Source organism: Panthera uncia, chromosome B4 (genome assembly GCF_023721935.1).
Source record: "Panthera uncia isolate 11264 chromosome B4, Puncia_PCG_1.0, whole genome shotgun sequence".
NCBI lineage: Eukaryota > Metazoa > Chordata > Mammalia > Carnivora > Felidae > Panthera > Panthera uncia.
The window spans coordinates 29436524-29456911 of record NC_064809.1 but is presented as its reverse complement, the minus strand read 5'-3'; the positions used below and the strand labels follow the sequence as shown (position 1 = coordinate 29456911).

Sequence of the window (20388 nt, the reverse complement as noted above, 5' to 3'; positions counted from 1 at the left end):
GATATGAATGTATATAAATTCCTTCTTGTTTCCTTCCTGCCTGCCTTATTTCCATTTTCCCCCATTATTCTAAATAAAATTTCAGGAAATATTTTTGCATAAGTATTTGACATGATTCCAGATTATTTCCTTTGAATGGATTTCTAAAAATTGTTTTTACTCAATAAGAAGCCATGAACCTTATAAGCCTCTTCATATATCTTGATTAGAACATTGCAAGCAAGCCAGAACTTAGGGGTGAATATCATGTAAAATCACTCAGAAACACAGATACAGATACAGACTAATTGGCTTCTTCTAGCTCCATCATTGTATATTTTTATTTCCAAATCCTTCACTAATGCTCTGAGAGTAAAGCCCGTTCTCTGCTGGGGAATATGTAAGGTAATTCTTGGACAGCGGTGTAGTAATCGTTTACAGGTTGTTCAGTAGGAATAGCTATTAATGCCTTGTGCAAAATAAACCAAAGATCCAAAGAAACACATTTTTGCAGGTGAAAATTATGTTAGCCAACATCATTTCTCACTCTGGTTTATGATGTCAGGTATCAGGTTTCTCCATTATTAATGTACACATGCACGTGGGGGCAGATCCTCTTGGAAGGAGATTAAAAAGACGCCACCACCTATAACCCCCCTTCCTAATCATACGAGAATGTCCAGAAGCTGTGAGGGGCTGGTACAGTAGCTCCCCTGTACAGACAACACCCCGCAGAGGATTAGCTTTCTTCCCATTAGCGGGCTCCACCATGGAGAGTCAGGGGTCATTTGTACTCACCAGAGAAAACCTGACTTGAGTAAAGTGTGCTATTCTTCTCTTCAGCACTGCGTACCTATAAAGCCTCTGAAACCACTCTTTAGTGACTGAGTACATTTCTCATTTCCCATCCCTTCTCCCCCTACTTGGCGATTTTCCTAAAGCCGTAATTCAAACTTCCCAAGAGAAAAAAAAAAATAATCTCTGGGTAATCCTTTCAAGAATTCTTAGAAGGAAATCTTTATTCTTTTATCATTCTTATGGGAAACCTAACTCATGATTAGTATTAGGACTCAGAATGTTTCACCACACACGTATACCCAGGTAGGGTGAGGGAAGGGGGAGTGTGGGGGCAAAACACCCTTTAGCTTAAGGAATTTGTGCTCCTGGGGCGCCTGGGGGACTCAGTCAGTGGAGCATCTGACTTCAGCTCAAGTCAGGATCTGGGTTCGTGAGTTGGAGTCCCACATCGGGCTCATTGCTGTCAGTGCAGAGCCCACTTTGGATCCTCTGTCTCCCTCTCTCTGCCTCTCCCCTGCTTGTGCTCTCTCAAGACTAAATAAACATTTAAAAAAAAAAAAAAAAAAAAAAAAAAAAGAGCTTGCTCTCCCAAGCCCGGGACACTCTTGAGAAGTGCCACCATAGTACCATACCCTAAACCAGGAACCATGGTAAAGTGTCTTTAAGTTGTAAAAGAGTTAGTTCCCAGTAAATGCAGTCTCCTTAAGGGAATGCATTAAGGTAGGAGAGTTAAGAAAAAAAGTGGCAGGATACCTAAAGGGGGAGAGGTTGGTTGTCCTCTAAATATTTAAAAAATCCACGTGACGTTTACATTCCTGTGCTAAGTGGACAGGATGAGGTTTGAGGAAGGGCTTCCCTGGCTGGGACCCTCCAGGCCCCTGCACAGAAAGACAGTGCGCTTTGGACTCAGACGCAGCTTCCCTGTCACCTGGAGCAGTCATGTTCTGGAGCCGGGCTCCAAACGGATGGGCATGTCAGCTTGCTGGCCCCTCCTCTAGCTTCTATGCGTGGGCCCAGCTCCTGAGACAAAGTTCCCGGCTCTCCTCCGGCTCTTCTCCAACGTGTGGGTTCAGCACGAGAGTCAAGCAAGTGGCCCGGCTTCCACCTGTATAGGTCCCCGCCGTCATGACCAGGGATCTTGACATTCCAAGAAGTGCGGCGTTTGCCACACTGGAGCACTAACAGAGCAATGTGCAGCCGCCTGGGGGAGCGAAATTTGCAAACTCAGTATCTCGGGCCTCAGGCCAATGCAGGCTGGGTGCGTTGTTGTGGTGACACATTTAGTCTCTAGGGAGGGATTGCTGGCATGCCTGCTGCATTCCTGGCACCACGTTTGCCAGCAAGAAACTTATGGAGTGGAACTGGTATCAACTCCAGAGGGAGATGCAAGCTGCTTTCTTAACTTCCTTGGCAGTACTACCCTTTGCAACTTGTGCACATAAACCCTCCTGAATATTTACATGAACTGCTATTTGTGACACTCTTTGGGGCCCTGTTGGATGGTGCTTTGAAGGGAAGTGCTAAAATGATAGCAGCCTTCCAGTTTATAAATGTAACTATTGTATCCCCGAATAATTCAATTTCCTAAAATTGGCACTTAACGATGCAATGACTTATCTCTTGCTGGGAAGAGATTCTAATCCCTCTCCTCCTGTTAAAAATAGCTTTTACTGTTGCCAAGAGGAGAGCCTGGTATTTACTATTAGAAGATATGTGAATTAAAATACTAGCTTCTTTCTCTGTTGCAACTTACTGGCACTATCTTAGCTGAGCTCTCTCCTACCTGGGAAGAAAGGCTCCTCACAGAAGTGCCCCCAGTTCTTAGGAAAGCCTGACCCACCTCCCTTATTTGTGCCTGGAAAGCAAAATGCACTAAGATTTGGCCACTTAGTATTCAGACCATGTCAAGATTCAAGTAAAAAGCCTATATTGCACCATCACCAGGCCAAACATAGCCAACAGTTCAAACCACAGTTAAATTATAAGCAAACATGGGGCAAAACATGCAGACCTGTCTAGTCAATGAAGCAGTAGAGATAAAAGGAATTACTACATAAATGCCAATGTGGAGGCTTAATGAATACAGAGATGGTGTCCTTTCCAGCTGCCCCCAGTTAAGTGTAAAAGGCCAGTAAGGATTTTGAGCATAATGCTTTCTTCCTCCTCTTCCTCCTCCTCCTCCTCCTCCTCCGCTTTTTCTTCTCCCCCTCCTGCTTCATCTTCTTTTAACATGCAAAGCGTCTCCCAAGGTATTGAGAAATGAACAATTCTGTGCATGTCCATAGTTTTGCAGAGGGGTCAGCCAATGATTACTACTGGAAACATCAGATGCAGCAAAGGAAATGCAGTTAATACAATAATTCACATATGTTAATGCTTAGTTCCATCAATGTCAGCTTTATTTTCTTCTTGATATACACAGAGCTGGCACACAATTTTAACTGATGAGGTAATGTCATTTTTAATTTAGAGAGCCTTAAGCTGTCCACTCTAACTAGTGATATCATCTTTGCAGTTCCCTCGTGAGACTTTATGTAAACATAAGTAATGTGTCCTGGACAGTTTGAAAAGAGATTGTTAAAGATGACATTGGTCATCATGAAGATTTCCCCCACTTTGATCTCTTTTAAATTGCCAGATACAGTTTATATTACTGCCATATTCTAGCCATTCCTGAAATTAATATATCCCAGGACTTTTGAACCAAGTCAAACGCAGAAATAAAATAAAGGTTTGAAATGAATGGACTGTAATGTTTTCATGTCAGTTCTAGAAGAAAAATGGAAGACAGCTCAGATTATCTGGATCCTAGGTGACTTGGTAAATAACAAGAGAGGAAAGGGAAAGGCACTAAGAAGTGTGTAACACCAAACAAACAAAACTCTTCCTATTTTTGAGGGGGAATGCTAGTTTGTTGGAGACGGCTCCCCACCTCTTGGAGGTAAAGAAGCATATGTGTTATCTCAGTACAATATTTAGAATAATATTTTATTGTGACTTCCTTTACCATTTGTCTCCTTAGTGTACTATTATTAAGCCCGATTTTTTTAAAAATCACATCACTTTGGTGACTTGGAGTGTGTCACATTTCCTTTTCAAGCAACAATATTCCTTTAAAGATTCAGGCTGGTGGGTATAAACACAGTAATTTTCCATTTTTAAATAAACCTTTTTCTTTGGAGAGATTATGTTCTGCAATTCAAGTATAGCTTTGGAGAAGATGATCTGTGTTTTAACCACTGTGGATACTGAGAGAGTTTTTCCTAAGAAGTCTGGAGTTTGGTAGAATTGAGTTAAATAGTAAAGAATCTGTTTATTATTCTGTGGCCATATGTTTAGAGAGTCGCTCACAGAAATCAAAGTATTTTTCATGGAGAGCTCCAGCCAAGGAGACATTTTGGATTCATAAAAGAACTTCACAGTTTGAAAAGAATGCATAGCATTATGTATTGACACCCCACCACCACAGACAAAGGAACACAATTTAATAACAGAGAATTGTGCTCGTGAGATTTTTCTTTTTCTTGTTAATTGGTTACTTTAACTGACATTGTCTGCAAGTATAATGGACACCATTATTCTTAATAGTTCTGTGTTGCCAGATGATGTATACAGACATGATGTAGTCCATTTTGATTATTTCATTTTGCTAGATTTTTATCCCTCCATGTAATACAGTGGTGAATACAGATAGCACTGTTTTCCTAACAGACTATGCTGGATAATGCTGCCTTCTATATCACTGAAATTAAAAGGGCATTTCTCACTAACCTGTTGTCTCCTGTATTTATGTTAGGTATGACTACGTGGAGGTCATCGATGGAGACAATGAAAATGGACGCTTATGGGGAAAGTTTTGTGGGAAAATTGCTCCTTCCCCTGTAGTGTCTTCAGGGCCATTTCTTTTTATTAAATTTGTCTCTGACTATGAGACACATGGTGCTGGATTTTCCATACGTTATGAAATTTTCAAGAGAGGTGAGTGACTTCCTGCAGAACAAGTGTGGCTAAATGTTCATTACCATTGTTTGATTCCATGAATGACAAAGGGAAAAGAAGACAAAGGCATAATGCTTTGATCTTCTTGTAAAAAATTGTATATTCCCATTACAAAACTGTTGGAAAATACTTTAAACAAAGGAAAATTACCCAATGTATGGAAGAAGTCGTGTTTAAAGATTTTTTTAAGTGGGTCACCTGGGTGACGCAGTCGGTTGAGGGTCCAACTCTTGGTTTCGGCTCAGGTCATGATCTCACAGTTCATGAGTTTCAGCCGCACATCAGGCTCTGCGCTGATGGCGTGGAGCCTGCTTCAGATTCTGTCTCTCCTTCTCTCTGCCCCTCCCCAACTTGTGAGCACGCGCGTGCTCTCTCTCTCTCTCTCTCTCTCTCTCTAATAAATAAATAAACTTTAAAAAATATTTTTAAAGTATTTCAGGACTCAAAATTGCATCATTTTAATGTGGTGACCAGTGTTTATAGGGTATATATTCTGTAAAACTCTCTAAGAGCATTTATTCTTATCTTTCTTCAAAAATAAGTGTGATCTTCTCTTGAAGTTTTATTTCTTTCATTCAAAATGTGTGAGTCTCCTTTATCTTAAAGCCATGTACATACATCCTGTTTCATTACAAAATTCAAAACTAGTATTTCCCAGGAAAGGGAAAGCAGTCTACTGGTGTTAGAGTTTCTAAAGCTGCTGAAGGAAGAAGAGGCTTTCTATTAATGTCTGTTAAGAAGAGGAATAGTTAGAGAAAGAACCTCTTGGAGGAAACAAAACAGTAAAGCTTTAAATGCCATTCCCCTTAGGAAATAAAGATCTTTCTCCCTCTACAATATAATCACTTAGTAGTAATCTTCTGTTCAAATGGTATATATTGAGATGGATAGAATCTGACAATTCCTAGTCTCCCAGCCTTGAAGAATTGAATGCACATATCAGTCAATTGATAAACAATGTATCTTTATCCAGATGTCACTGTTTTTTACAACAGCTGGTAGATTCCTTTAATGTGTTAAATTTAACCTTCCATTTTAGGTTGGCAGTAATGTGGTGGGTGGGAGTTCCAATCCAGGGACAGAAGCTTAAGATTTGAGTGTACTGTCCTAGAATAGGAGCTTTTTTTAATAGAAAAAAATCTAGTTACATCAATTACAGAGTCTCAGCGGCAACTGAGAATAACAAATAGGAGTCATTAGGAGTTTCTAGGAACATAGGTACAACTTCTTAAAATTTCAAAGAAATCTGCCATTGCCCCATACAAGTATGGATAGATAGAAACAATTCTGCAAACATTTGAATAAATAATAGTATACATATGACTTCAGTATGTACAGCTGATTACATATATACATATTTTCTTGTGTTGAAAGCTGTTTGACCTGTTGTAGAAATCATATTGTACATGTATGTATATGGACACACACACACACACACGTATCTACATTTGCTCACTTACCGGCATATGGCACTATAAAAGAAAATAAGGTGTCAGAAAGGAATTTAGGAGTAGCCTTTCATTTTCAGTGTTTCTCGAAGATCTGAAGATAGTTGAAAGAGGAGAGAGAGAGAGAGAGAGAGAGAGAGATCTATAACTAAGTCATTGAGAATTCTTCATATTCCTTCCTAATGAACTCAGCCCCCTATACTTCCATTTCCTCAGAGGTACTGTAATTTCCTTATCCTGATCTCCAACACCACCTTTGAAACTTGAAGCCTTATTTTTTCTCTCTCTTCTTGCCTCTCTATGTCCAATATGGCTTCTAGTTCTTTTGAATTTACATCCAAAAGCCTCCAAGAGTCATGCTGCCTTTCTGCATTCACTACATTAACTGAATAGGCCCAATTTGGGTTCTCCCTATGTTTTCTCATGCTACACACAGCTTCTCAAACAGTCATCAAGCCACTGTCCTCCAAATGCTTATGGCAGGTGTCCATCACCTATTGGGTCAAACCTCAATGTCCCATTGGGTCAAGCTTAAGGCTTGACATCAAGTACTCCCAACCTTCTCCAGCTTCAAATCCCACAGATCCACACCTGGTTTCCTGCCTCGGATAGTGCACTGGGTAATGTCCAGCAAACCTGAATGTGAAGTTTAATTCTGCCTCTGACTATCAATCTGAATGTTCAGAGACTTGGATTCCTCATCTGGTAAATGGATAATAGTATCCAACACAGGTTTATTGAGAAGATAAGTTGAGATGAAAACATGAGAAACATGTAGCCAGTGCCTGTCACCAAAGATGTGTTCAGTAAACAATGCTTATGGATGAAGCTGGTGCCATTAGCTTTCAGAGCCTTCGCTCTCTATCAGTTTATATCCCTTAACCTCCATGGAAACCTGGCTCTGGCTCTTTTCTTTCTTCTTCTCAAAAGCTTTTTTTAATTCTTCTACTTTTTTTTCCTATGCATATACCCAACTTGTCCTCTACACATGCAAGTGCACACACACATACACACAATATACACATAATGCATATTATGTATACACACATATATCCAAGTATGTTTCACTAACCATTATGCTTCTTAATATTTTCAAATTTGTTCATATACGCATATTTTATTTCCCAACCAGATTGGTACCACCTGAAAAATGCAAAGAAAACATCTTTCCCCCCCTCACTGCATATACTATAGTCCTTACAGGTGTTTCATAGAAAGTCATTAACGAATACATTTATGCATACATATACAGGTTCATGGATATTTTTTTTCCTCAAAAGCCATTTAATGATATTATAGAATCCATGAATCTCCTTTTTTTATTTTTGAAAACATACCACCTCTTCCAGAGTGCAGCAATTTCAAGTTTCCTCAAAACACATAAATTATACTAATTATAGTTGGCCCAATAAATGAGTCTTTCACCTGTTGGCCTTGAGGTTTTCTGGCACTAGATTACAGTTCTAAGGAAATTTTAGGCCATTTCTGCATCCCTAAGGCTGCATTTCTCGAAGGCCACCTTTGCAAATGTCAGTCAGCAAAGCCAGTCCCCACCTCTTCCCATGCTTCCTGGAGCCACCCTGGACACCCTAACTTTCTACCCAGGTCCCTCACTTTTCCCTTCTATGTGTCTTTTCCTAGATGGTGAAAGATTGGGCCATCAACCTGAAAATTATTCCCACTCACCTAAAACAATTTCTCCAGGAAACCCAAGCATCACTACCTATCACTCCTCCCCTGTCCTTCCCTTGGTCTGGGTTATCCAGCCTCAACTGCTGGAAGAAGCTGTAGACATTTTCTTTGCGTGTCCATGTGGGGAAGACATGGCATTTATTGAGAGCAAGACTGATCCCTTCACATGTTATTTGGTTATGAGTCTGGATTTTAATAATAATTCCAAGGAGACCATCTTAGCTGTTACCATTGTGTACCCTTATTGTCATTAACAATGAAGCGTGGCATTCTTACAGCCACACAAGGTCCTCCAAGTCTTACAAATAAATCAAAAGCACAGTGTTCACTGGCGGCCAATGCCGTGTGTCACCTCTCACAGCAGCAGCTCACTCATGCCTAGACACACGGGGCTGCTCTCCCTCTCTCCTGTTTAGTGCTTCTGTACTCTCTACAGAGTTCCTTCACCCACTCCTGCCTTGCTCGTTTTTGGGAAGTGCTTGCTCATCTGTGGCAAACCTATGCAACAGTGAACAGGAAAAATATTAAAACAAATGTTGATGTTTACTGGACAAGTAGGAAAATACAGAATCTTGAAGTTTAAAGGGATTTTTTTCCCAAATCCTAAAGCCCACCTCCGATTTGTTATGTACAAAATCTGAAGACTGGGAAGGTTAGGAGGCCACTCAAGTTTACACAGCAGGTTAGCAGTAGAAGTAGGACTGGATCACAGATCTGGTGCTCAACCCAGTTCTCTTCTACTACTCCATGGAATTTCTCCAGTTTTTGTCACACTCCTTAGCAAACCTGGGCCAGCCTTAGTGAAAGCATTGAAATTATTTGATTTTGAAAGTATGCCTTTAATCCCTGTCATTTTTTCCTCTTATTAAATCTTGATCTCACCTGGATAATTTTACCTTTTTAAGAAGGAAACAATATTAGTACCTGAATTGAACCCCACTGTCAGCTTTTCCTTATAAGGATCTTAAAAAAGCATCCCCCCCCACCCCACACTGCCCCAGGGAGGAAGCTGGAGGTCTCCAGGTTCACTCTTCCTACATCTTAAAAATAAAATGAAAGGGATTCCAATATTTTATATATATATATATATATATATATATATATATATATATATATATATGTGTGTGTGTGTGTATATATATATATATAATTGTAAACTATAATGTCTTTGTAAATTAATGTCTTAAATTGGCAAAGTCCCTGTCATCTTAGAAGCCACCCATGAACTTAGAAACAGAATATAAATGATACAGCACATTCTGTAATCTTCTTACCTGTAATTGACATGGTAAATGTCACATGTTAGCAACTTTAACCAGAATCAAATAAGTGAGTATCTGAAGCCACCATGGTGAAGGATGAGCCACATCTGTGAAGGCTTTGGAAGGCATTTTAAACAAGTCAGACCTCTAAAGGCCAGGTTTATTGTGTACATCTAGTAATTTTTATTCTTCTGTGTCTCCAGTGCCACGAACATCTAGTATGTACATGGAGAGCAAACAATTGATTTGTTTTCTCAAAAGCCTGCCAGACGCACTGAGGTGGAGATTCAGCGTAGCAATTCTAAACACTAAAAATAGAGATCTGTTGGTTTAATTTAATCTGTATTGATGCCTACAGTGTTGTCTCTAGTACTTGGCTCTGTGGGAGAATATTTAGTTAAGAACACTCTCAACCAACCTCCTTATTAGAGCTGAATCCATGCATGCCATCACAGGGTGCCCATCAGTGAGACAATGGCCCAGGGAAAGAATTGTTGAATTGAATATTCCCAGGTTGGATCTTGAGTTTCAAGAGGATCAAGTCGTTGCTGATTCCCAGAGATCCTTAGGATCCCTTTGAAAATCATAGCAGCGGTGATGGTGATAAGGGGTCAAGTTGATGTGCTCATATTCTTGTAGATGGGCCATTTTCAATGGTGTGGTGAATACCACCCCATTTGCCGCTGGACGCCATGAATCAAAATTGTGGTCATTCATACGGTCATAAGGTCAACTTGCACTATAGGTGTGTATGAGCTTGACCAATTTAAATTACCAATTACCATAATTTGTAAAGTGTTGAAAACCCTGAATAGTCACTAAAATTATACACTATAAATAGACACATTACACACCCACACATGTATGTTAAAAATAATTTTAGAATGGCACTGTATCTGATACATTGGGGAAGGCAACAATGTCAACATTGATATCAAGTGACTTCTAGCAACACGGCCTGTAATCACAGTTTATCGTGCCCTCACTAACAGCCACACTTTACCGGCACACCTGTGTCAACACCACTCAAAATGAGTCACTCACCCTGGATACATGTACGAATTACCTTTCACATTTAGTTTGTCAAAGAGGCATAGGTCACATCTGGCAGAGTTACTGAGTCACTGGTGTAGGAATCTGAAACCCAAACTCCCTCCACTGAATTCTCTCCCTCGCCTTTGTAAATGTTCTATTTCACCAATAAAGGGCTGTCAGCCTCAAGATTTAAAGATTTAAGCTTGAAGGGGCTATAATTATTTCTCTAGGGCTCTGTCGAGATTTCTGTAGCTTACTCATTCATTGTTCCCACATGATTTGATATTTGTCATTTTTTTTTCTCTGAAACAGCAGAAGTTTTTAAATTGCTTCACACAAATGGAAAACTAAGGTGAACACAATAAATCTGAACTTGACTTTCCATACCTATCACTCCTATAGTAAGGCTGAGTAATGAGTGATTTGGAAAGTGACTATAATCGTGAGCTTTTGTTAGAAAGATATGCTGCCTTTACCCAGGTTATTTGTTGGTGAAGTTGTGTGAGTGGGATTTTCACTTTGCTCTTTCTTTTCTTTTGCTTCTAGGTCCTGAATGTTCTCAGAATTACACAGCACCTAGTGGAGTGATAAAGTCCCCAGGATTCCCTGAAAAATATCCCAACAGCCTTGAATGCACTTATATTATCTTTGCACCAAAGATGTCAGAGATTATCCTGGAATTTGAAAGCTTTGACCTGGAGCTTGACTCAAACCCTCCAGGGGGGATGTTCTGTCGCTATGACCGGCTAGAAATCTGGGATGGATTCCCTGATGGTAAGAAGGGCAGGAAGCATCCCCAAAAGGGGAGAATCTGGGGGAAGGGCACTGAGATCCTTTTACAAGTGTCATGATACATGCATCATTTTTTAAAAAAATAGTTCAGAAGGAGGAGATAAAACAAAGCAAAATGGTAACTCTCTTTATGAAGAGTAGTGATGAAATATTTGAGCTCAAAAGACAGTAATTATCTAGTCTAATTTCTTCAATTTATAGGTAAGGAAACTGGGGCCATGAACGATTATACATGGTCTCATAGCTATTTTTGTGATAGAATTAGGACCAACACATGGTTTCCCTGACTAAAGTATTTGCCTCATTTCATTGACCTGCCTACTGGTCATTAACTCACAGACCTGAAGAGATCAGTTAAGTCAAACAATTCACTTGACAAATGCAGAGACTAAAGACCAGAGAGGTTAAGTACTTGATACAATTTTAAGGGTGAAATGGCATCCATTATGCGGTTACCAAAAATTTAGAAATTTAGAAAAAGAAAGAGGATGTTTGGACATTCCTAATTTAGACAGATTCCTTATCTGCTCCCTAGGGAATTTTTATCTTTGGCAATTTGAATCATCTCAACACATCATCTGTATACATGGTTTTTATCATCTAAATTTATCCTACATTTTAAAATATATTTACTGAATACCTGCCATGTACCAGGCACTGGTCTAGCTACTTAGTAACAGAACAATCAAAGATGGCTGCCCTGCCCCCCACCCCCACCCCCCCCACCCGGAGTTTCGATTCTGCCAGGGGCCATTGGACAATAAACAATACACTTACAGATGAAAGAATTCTGTCCTTGGAATGCAAAAAGTGAGAACTTCTGTAAACAACAACAACAACAAAAATGAAAGAAAGGAAAGTAGAGTAGAGCAAAGGCATGAAAAGTACTAGGGTTAAGAGACGGGGATATTTAGGTTGAAATTTTAAATAAGGTGGTCAGGTTCGGCCTTATTACAAAAATGTCATTTTAGCAAAGATTTGAAGGAGGTAGGGGGCAGGGGGGTGGCCATGTGGACAGCTAGATGAAAGTTTTCCATTTCTATCCTTGTGAATTAGAAGGTGAATGGCAAAAATACACACCCAAATCCTGAAAAGAGGGAGATAATATCAAATAATTTGTTGCAGCTGCATTGCTTGTCTTGTGTTTAGTCTGGTTTAATATTAAGATTTCTCTAGAGAACACACTCTACACAGATCAGGAAGGGCAGCTTGGAAGTTCTTACGAATCATGCAGTTAGAAATATGTAACCACCTATAAAATAGAGTCAGATATTATGATCAGGCTGGAGGAAAGAATATTTAAATAAATATTAAATTGTAAATGAAGGGCAAGTATCATGTGAAAGAGATTGCCTTTGCCTTTGAAATGACATTAAAATTCTCAGCGTAATTCAATTTAGCTATGTTCCTCAACAGTAAACAGCAATGGAGATAAACTGGGTTTAGAGAAAGCTTATATTGTCATTGCAGTAAGTGGGTGAGTTATCATTGGTGTAGTTTCGTCTTTGCTCTTTTACTATATAAATAGGGTTATCATGATCTTATCGAAACTCTTCATTAAGTAATGAGATTTGCCCAAACAGAGTGCTGATTGATTTCTAAGTATTCAATCTGATAATTAGGAAAACAATATTATAACAGTATTGTAATAATAGTTGGAACATTTAATAATGGGTTTATTTGTTCACAACCCAAATTTGCAGCCTTCCATTCTAGAACTTACATTTAAATTGACATTTGAAAAGGAGGTCCAATCAACCAACTTATTTAGAATACTTTCAGAAAGAAGCACATTGTTATTAGTGTCAAGGGTTTTTCAAAGTAGTAATTTTCTGGCTCTAGAAAATCACTGAGTTGAAGCGAGGAACAATTAACAATAAGAGTTATCAGCCTTGCAATTCACTAATGTTTTAAACTACGGTGCACTTGACTTATTCCCAGAGAAAACTGGCCTTGGAATATGGAAACTGTGTTTGTATATTTGTTAAAATTTACCTAGCCTTGTCCAGCCTACACCAGCATAACAGCTCTCTCCTTTTTAGGCAAAAATGACAGACTTCCCCTCCTGGGTTTGTCAGTGGCACTAGAAACATTTTTGTTATACTAGTTCAACACATACAGTCCCTTGCCAGCAAAATTGCTTTTACTCTTTGATATCCCTTCCAAAAACAACAACCAGAAGGCGCTGAAGGCTTTTAACCATCGAGTGATTTTATGTTGCCTTTTATCATACACATTGAATTAGGTGACTATGTAATTGAAAGCTACCCATTGAATAGGATTGACTTTGAAGAAAAGCAGTTTACTCCCAAACTCAAGTTGAGGTACGCATTGTTGTGAATCACACATCTCTGTCTATCACTCCTTAAGCTCCATGGATTCGGAAGTAGCGACTCTGTAGTAATTGGTGGAAGTTTACATATGGTTTGTGAGCCATGAGCTGAGCACACTGCCCGGCCCTGGTGGATATTGCAAATGTTTGTGCTGAATTCTGGAGCCAAACACGAATGCTTAGCTCACACCACATGGGCACACATGAAGTCAACTCTCCCCCCAGGCTTTAGCTGCTGTCGTTACCTACATTCCAAAAACTATCAACTATTTGAGGAGTAAGTTTCATGAATGCTAGATTGAGCTCTGTTTGGATTTTATTGACTTACTGTTTATATTAAAATTAACTTCTGGGGCGCCTGGGTGGCTCAGTGGGTTAAACGTCCAACTTCAGCTCAGGTCATGGTCTCACAGTCCGTGGGCTCAAGCCCTGCACTGGGCTCTGTGCTGACAGCTCAGAGCCTGGAGCCCGCTTTGGATTCTGTGTTTCCCTCTCTCTCTCTGCCCCTCCCCTGCTCATATGCTGTCTGTCTCTCTTAAAAACAAATAAAAACATTTAAAAATAAAAAATAAAATTAAATTAAACTTCTAAAATAGAAATGATATAAACATAAAATTATAAACATTCCAAAATGTAAATGACATAAATGTGCAATTTTTTTTTTTTCTGGGGAAAAGTTGCCAAGTCCAGATATTCTCCAACAAAAAGTTTATTATTGTAGGAAAACAATACCTGGTCTATTTTGTACTTTTTCGAAGTGATTACCTTTTTTGTTTAGTTATTCAGAATGCCTCCTTTTGAAAGTCTGTCTTTATAGCAGATTGCTGCCTTTATTTTTTTGCCCCCCACCATAGAAAGGGAACAGGAGACCAAACTGTCTCATTCTGAGGTGAGAGATTGGAGAGATTAATTATTGGAGAAATTAATGGAAAAATACAAATAACAGGGTAATGCCATTCCCAGTTGCAGTTATATATTTTAAATAGCACAAATACTTTATTGCCTTCACACCTGGAAAGATATGGTCACTATGCACCTACTGTCCCCCCAAGAGATTGTTTAGCACATATTGCTTACTTAAATTCTTCAGTAATGCAATTGCTGAGTTCCACTTCTGTTTTTGTGGGTTTCCATTCATCTCCTTGGCCTAACGGAAAGAGGAAATCCAATAGCTGTGTTCATGTAAATACACAAATGAGCACATGCATGAGATAGATAAGTACTGTGCCCACTCTTGCTCAGATCAATATTGCATTAGCTTGCTAGGCTAAGTTCTTGCTGTTGTTCAGGAAAATTCAATACTTCTTTGTCTTATAGTCGAAAAAGCCTTTTCACTCTCATATCTTGAGGGCTCCTAAAGAGAGTTGCACACTGCTATCCGGGGGCAAGGTTCTAAAGGACAGAAGGCAGATTTACCCGGCATGTCTTAAACATTATAAACCAGTGAGTCATGGAGACTCTCTAAATTATGAGTCTGCATTAGACAAGTTCTCTTCTGTTTGCTCTTTCAAAGAGACTCCCCCTCCCTGCTCCCCAGAGGAATGGAGTGGTGGGGGGAGGGTGGAGAATCTGCAGCCAGAGTTTAAGGGGTTGAGTGTGGCTTCCCTTGTGCACTTGTATTCTTGGCGGGTCAATGGCTGTGGTGATCAGAGACCGGCTCCGAGGACTAAGGCTGTAAATGTTTGCCCACAAGCTAAAGAAAAAGAAAGTTATGAAACCACAATAATGGAATTTAAATGAGGGGAAAAAGTGAGAACCTACGAATGGACTCTAGGCCTCTCATTAAGATTGTAAATCAGAAATGGGATTCTTTTCAAGGAAAGGAAAGACCGGAGTTTATGGCTCTAGCTCGGTGTTTTCATGCATATGTCATGGGCAACTTTGTGCTCCATAGGGAAGAAAAAAGTGTTGAATTCATTCAGAATGATGAAAATCTGCCAAAGGACTAGCACTTGTAGAAGAAGCTGAGGCTCAGATTAAAGCTCAAGAGAAACAAAACTGCGAGTTTCATCTCCTGAGATGCTCTCTTCTGCCAACTGGGAAACCTGATAGAACAACATTTTCTTCCCATAACAGAGTCCCTGTTCATGACCATGGCATGCCCTGTAGATAATCTGTATCAATTCCCCTAATGGGCCAGGGTCCTTGTTTTCTTCATAATAAAGCAGGCTACACACACACACACACACACACACACACACACACACACAATGGTTGGTTGCTGGAGAATGAGGAGTTACAGTAGAGAAAACTGTTTAAATTCAATCACATCAATTACTATGAATGCATGGTGAAGTTATCAGATATTTGAAGTAACCATTTTTCACTAACTCGAATGTGGAAACACTTTGGTTTAGTTGTAGTTTTAGGTTTGCTTTAAGAGGGCCAGCCAAGAGCTGAAAACCTGTCAGCCAAGGATCTGAGCACTCCGAAAAGCAGGGTGCTTGGACTAGCCAGCTGCCTACTAGGAACTCAGTGGGTAGGTGAGGCTCCAGGGAGATCAGTTCTTATGAGACTCACTTTTCCAATCACATTGGAACCTGCTTCTAGTCTTCATCAGCTGCTTTCTGCATCCAAGCTCCACACACGGGCCTTGGCGCACCAAGTCCCTTCTGTAGGCCCATCCTTCCAGAGAGGGGTCCACCCACTGTGCTTCCTTGAACAAAGCAATAACTCTTAGTTGAAATGCAGAGAACCATGGATTTCTTGGAGGGGAAAATGGTCCACACCAGATTGTCCTTCTAAGCCCAAACCATCTGCTATGTTTTTACCATATGTGCAATGGAAAAAAAAAAAAAAAAAAAAAAAAACTAGAGAAAAGGGGATTTTTTTTTTCCTTGCTGATGATCTGGACAGGGAATTGGAGAGATTCTCCAAGCCCAGAGGGCTTGTGCACTATCTATGTGGCAAGTTGCAATTACTAACTGCCAAGGTTTATCTAAAAGCACTTCAACAAAGGGGTGGCCAGTTTAAGCCCAGTTGCAGTTTGACATATCACAAATTAATCAGTGTTCCCAATTTTTCACTGCCCCAGGTACTACTTTTTTTCCTGATATGCACAGTCAAATGGCTCCTTTGGGCCATCTTTTAGCCACAGGACCTAAGTGCAATGTGGTCATGTCTCTTAAGTTTGGGAGAGAAAAAAAACAGAGAAAAGTCAGATGCATTTTCTTTTCATTTTGTTTACAACTTATTATTACGTATAAATTATTGGTGTCTGTAGCTTCTAATTTTTTTAATTGTTACAATTATAAATTATCCATTAGATAGAGCCCTGTCTGTGATGTTCATCATAATAAGGCTCCAGAACTAAAAGATGGAATGAAGAAGGAAATTGGGGTTACTCAATGTTGAATCAGATTCCTGGCACTGGTCTGGTTGCATCCGGGACCAGTTCCCTGGATCTCCTCATAGGGTGGGGAAAGTGAGTAAGGCAGCTTCCAGAACCCTTGGTGATCACAGCCTAGCTGGAATCTTTCAGCACTGGGCAGTGTGTGCAGTTTGGTCCTGGAGATGAATGTCAAGGTGACACTTGACAGCCCAAATCTCATTCACTGCAGATGAAGCAAGCATTTTGATTCTGTTCCTGAAAACAATCCTGCTCAGTGGGGAATGAGGTTATATGCCTGTTATTGCCCTTCTAAGCACACTTTAAATCCCTCTCCACAAACCTGATCCAATATGTTCACAGTGAACCAATTAACCAGGGAAGACTTGCTTTGGGTAAGAAAACACTTCTGGGTTCTGCCAGGACCCATGTTTGCAAATGGTTATTCTTGCATCTGCGGTGGAACAAAAGATACTTTAATGTTCTCTGCATTTCTCCCTTTCTAGTTGGTCCTCACATCGGGCGTTACTGTGGACAGAAGACACCAGGTCGAATCCGTTCCTCCTCGGGCATTCTCTCCATGGTTTTTTATACTGACAGTGCAATCGCAAAAGAAGGCTTCTCAGCAAACTACAGTGTTTTGCAGAGTAGTGTCTCAGAAGGTCAGTATTTATTCACCCTGCAAAGCCCTGTGGTAAACACTCCATGTTATTCCTCCTCACACATCTGTGGCCACATGAAACACTAAAGAAATGGTTTGTGAATTGGAATGTCAAATATTTATTTTTCTCTTTTAAATGGTTTTTATGGATATCAATAGGAAGAACTGTTTGGTGTGCTTTCTTAAGGAAATTGTGGATGAGAAGGCTGCTTGTGAGCCTCTGAAATTATGGGAGAAAGTGGGAAATGGCAAAACAGTGTCCTGAAACAACGAACTATAGCCAGACCCTATCTGGCACCCTTGAATGTGTACTGGGCTGAGAATCATAAAAGGACAGGCATTGATCACAAGGGGTAGGAACAAATCCGCCATAGTTTATTGACAAGGCAGTCTTACAGAATAGATGACACCTGGTGGATTGGTTTGTGAAGACACCAATGGAAGCCATTTGTTTTTTTGTTTTTAGGTGAATAAAAGCGGATATTCGTGTAAAAGAAGCATGTTTTAATTTCGGTTATAGCTTTCCACAAAAGAAAGAGGAAGTACTATGTTTCACATCTTATTAAAATGCTCAACTAACTCAACCCTTCTTCAAAGTTTATGTGGTGTCCAGCTCTTTTAAGGGCCCAAGGAAAACACCAGAAAGAACAATGAATAAATTGTGTATTTCATCAGGTCTAGCTGCCAGGTTGTAAAGTAACATAGGGAAGAGGACAGGGGCTGTTTGGAGACCTTTCCTGCAGATATACTAGTATCTTTTTTTTTTTTTTTTTTTTTAATATTTGTCACATGGGTGCCCTGGGTGGCTCAGCTGGTTGGGCATCCCACTCTTTTTTTTTTTTTTTAAGCTTTATTTATCTTTGAGAGAGACAGACCAACAGAGCGTGAGCAGGAGAAGGGCAGAGAGAGGGAGACAGCATCTGAAGCAGGCTCAAGGCTCTGAACTGTCAGCACAGAGCCTGATGCAGGGCTCAAACTCACGAATGATGAGATCATGGCCCAAGCCAAAGTCAGACACTTAACCAACTGAGCCACCCAGGTGCCCCATAGATATGCTAACATCTTTTCTTTTTTAAATTTTTTTTTTTTAACGTTTATTCATTTTTGAGACAGAGAGAGAGCATGAACAGGGGAGGAGCAGAGAGAGAGGGAGACACAGAATCTGAAACAGGCTCCAGGCTCTGAGCTGTCAGCACAGAGCCTGACGCGGGGCTCGAACTCACGGACCGTGAGATCATGACCTGAGCCGAAGTCGGACGCTTAACCGACCAAGCCACCCAGGCGCCCCTGCTAACATCTTTTCTACCAGATCTTACTGGAAAATGAAAAGGCCAATTAAATTTCAAGATCTTATTTGTGCTTAATTTGATTAATTAATTTATATATGTTTGTGTCTATAAATATTTGTAAATGTTTATTGAGAGAGATAGAGAGAGAGAGAGAGAGAGGGAGAGAGAGAGAGAGAGAGAACATGGGGGAGAGGCAGACAGAAGTAGAGAGAGAGAGAGGCCCAAGCAGATTCCACGCTGTCAGCACAGAGCGCGACACAGGGCTGGATCCCATGAACCATGAGATCATGACCTGAGCTGAAATCTAGAGGTGGATGTTCAACCAGCTGAGCCACCCAGGCACCCCTATAAATATTTCTATATTACAAATAACAAATCTAAGCTTAAAAGTATGAAACCAGTGAAAGAAAACCTTCTATGCCATAAAACTTCATCTATTATGATAGAAAATTCAGAAAATGTGCAAGTTTGGTTAGTTGGCATTTTTCTTGATGATTGAGAATCCTTAATCTCTAAAGCTTTTTTTCCCCATGTTAGTACTTTTAGATTCACATTTCTTAAAGTTGATTATTTATTTCTCTATGTCATATTTCATATCAATGTCATATTTCATTGTTTCACTGAGTATATGAGGCCTAATGGAATACATGCTTTCATGATTCATAGTCATCATTGTGAGCATTATCATTTTATGTTGTAAAACTGTGGTCCTCCTTGGGACCATATGATACTGTGGTTTACTTCTGATGGATACTCTTGTGTTTTAATAATATAAACTAATGATGTTAATAATCATGACAAGGCCAGGGCAGGAGGCATGAGAACAAAGGGAATCAGGGAGAAGTGGCCCAGGTGCCAACTACAAAGAAATCTGAAAGACAGAGAATTAAGGTCTACTATTCACCAAATATGGATTATAAACAGACATAGAATCTTTTTTCACTTTTACTGGATCTTAGAGAAAATACTAAAACTTTTGGTGTGTACTCGTATGAACTTTGAAAATAAATCAAAAGTGCCATCATTTCCTAGTAATTTTTTTAAAGTATATTTATTTATTTTGAGAACAACAGAGTCAGAGCAAGTGGGGGGAGGGGCAGAGACAGAACTGCAAGCAAGGTCTGCACTGCCAGCACAGTCTGATGTGGGGCTTAAACTCATGAACCATGAGATCATGAGCTGAGCCAAAACCAAGAGTCGGGACCCTCAACTGACTGAGCCACCCAAGCACCCCCTAATAGATTTCTAATAGTATTTCTGTCAACCTAGGTCCAGTTAGGAAAATAATGAATCCACTACAAGATCTTCAGAACCCTGTTTTTAAAAATTACTGCCATGAATTTATTCCCACGTATCAGTAACACATCTCAATAAGTCCCCCACTGTCATCTTCTGTAAGATTTTGTGTGAATGTCAACATGAATGTTTTAGTTTGCCAGATTATAAAAAGAATCTGCCTTTCAGGTCCCCTATTGTTTTCATGACTTTGGGCCATTTTTTCCCCTCTAGATTTCAAATGTATGGAAGCTCTGGGCATGGAATCAGGGGAGATTCATTCTGACCAAATCACAGCTTCTTCCCAGTATAGCACTAACTGGTCTGCAGAACGCTCTCGCCTCAACTACCCTGAGAATGGGTGGACTCCCGGAGAAGATTCCTACAGAGAGTGGATACAGGTATGTAGCAGGAGATGTGGCATCTTTAGGGTGGAAGATTTTGGTCATCTAGAAAAGGTGTTGAAAAAAAGCAGTGCAATGCCTGATGCCTGCAGGT

General features: G+C 40.0%; 1 protein-coding gene across 6 annotated transcripts in view; it reads left to right on the top strand.

The window, feature by feature from the left end:
• Positions 1-20388, top strand: part of NRP1 (neuropilin 1) — a 138856-nt gene that overhangs the window by 51938 nt on the left and 66530 nt on the right. For 5 of the 6 annotated variants that reach the window (XM_049624782.1, XM_049624783.1, XM_049624786.1 and 2 more), the window contains 4 exons: positions 4574-4755; positions 10760-10987; positions 17172-17327; positions 20125-20291. In XM_049624782.1, the coding sequence (XP_049480739.1) occupies positions 4574-4755; positions 10760-10987; positions 17172-17327; positions 20125-20291 (733 nt within the window). The remainder of the gene's footprint in view (positions 1-4573; positions 4756-10759; positions 10988-17171; positions 17328-20124; positions 20292-20388) is intronic. The other variant, XM_049624787.1, reaches the window with a different exon arrangement.